Source organism: Etheostoma spectabile, chromosome 18 (assembly GCF_008692095.1).
Source record: "Etheostoma spectabile isolate EspeVRDwgs_2016 chromosome 18, UIUC_Espe_1.0, whole genome shotgun sequence".
In the NCBI taxonomy this organism is placed as follows: Eukaryota; Metazoa; Chordata; class Actinopteri; order Perciformes; family Percidae; genus Etheostoma; species Etheostoma spectabile.
Genome location: NC_045750.1, coordinates 15348451 through 15349861, shown reverse-complemented (window position 1 = coordinate 15349861; position 1411 = coordinate 15348451). Strand labels below are relative to the sequence as shown.

Sequence of the window (1411 nt, the reverse complement as noted above, 5' to 3'; positions counted from 1 at the left end):
CACACACACACACACACTCACTCACACTCACATGCACAAACATCATCAATATGCTATCATTGTTCCCCAGCTGTTGTCCCTTCACTTTGGTGTTTATTGGCTCTGGCCAGAAGGACCAATAAAAAAGCATCAGCTGTATCGTCTCACTGGAAATCTCCCCCCCCTCCCCCACACACACACACACACGCACAAAATAACTTTACAACAATTGCCGCCTCCAGAATGTTGTAGAAACGAGCACTTCTTTACATAAAAAAGAGATCAATTTATTGTTGACCTTCAAAAGCATGTTTCTCCATTTGCATTCAAATGAGAGTATAATTAAGCATAATCCCAAACACATCATAGCATCTAGAAAGAAAACTACAAACCAAAATATTATGTTCTGACCGTGAAGGTCTTATTCTTCTTTTTTCCAACAAAACAATATATGCAATTCTATTGTTACAGTCTCATCATTATAGCCAGTTAGTTCAGTTTAGAGCTCAAAAGAAATGATATTATATTATTAAATGTCAATGGAGAAAATGTTATTAATTTCTGAAATTTGAGGTAAATTGGTATCAGTGCCGGAACATCTTTCTAAGAAGTGTATGTAGTAAACGTACAGTATGTTAGAACTGTGCTAATAGTTCCCTTAAAGAGACTCACTTATTCAAGGGACAGTTAGGGCCAATGCATTTTAGCTAAATACCAAAGAGAGCTGTTGCTCAGCATTTAGCTAAAATGCTACGCTGTTGTAACCGTGTCACAAGTCGAGAAGAGTCATAAAGTCTGTTATGCATCAATATTTACCCGAAAGTAAAAGCAAAACGCATGTGTGTTCGAATTAAGCAAGGGTGCGTTTAAGGAATCCTACATTTTATTTGTAAAAGGAAGATGTGCTATTTCTTATCTTAAATGTTACATAGTCTCACTTTAAAACACTGTTATTTACATTATGTCGTCAATTATATTGATTTTGTTAGCAAGCAACCAAACAGCATTTATATTTTGCTTTTTCACATCATGTCCTCATTAAACATTATGTTCTTCAACTTTGCAAAGTTATAAGAGTCAATTACTTAATCAGGAACAATACCACACGAATGCATCGCTAAGCACTCAGAAAGCTCTTAATCTTTACTGTCCCCAGTTCTATCTCACACAGTTGCAGTTTAAGAGGTTCACATAAACATTTACCTTTAAATCTATACGCAATCCATACAGTGAACTGTATTCTTCACTATTTTGTGTAACCCTCTGCTCTCCCCTCCTCTTCATCCAGGTCAAAGTAAACCCAGGAGCTCCTCGTGAAGCACTGCCTTACCAATCGCCACTGCTTAACCTCCTGCTTTTACTACTCCAGCCGTCTTTTAATAAAGAACAACCAAGACAAAGACAAGTAGACAGGATACAGAAGACACTAACA

The 1411-nt window shown here is 36.9% G+C and overlaps 1 protein-coding gene across 1 annotated transcript in view; it reads left to right on the top strand.

Annotated features, from left to right (window-relative positions):
• nkain2 (sodium/potassium transporting ATPase interacting 2) overlaps nucleotides 1–1411 on the top strand; it is a gene marked incomplete at its 3' end in the record, with an annotated part of 81161 nt that extends 79750 nt beyond the window's left edge. The window contains 1 exon segment of the mRNA XM_032543893.1: nucleotides 1268–1411. Coding sequence (XP_032399784.1) covers nucleotides 1268–1277 — 10 coding nt within the window.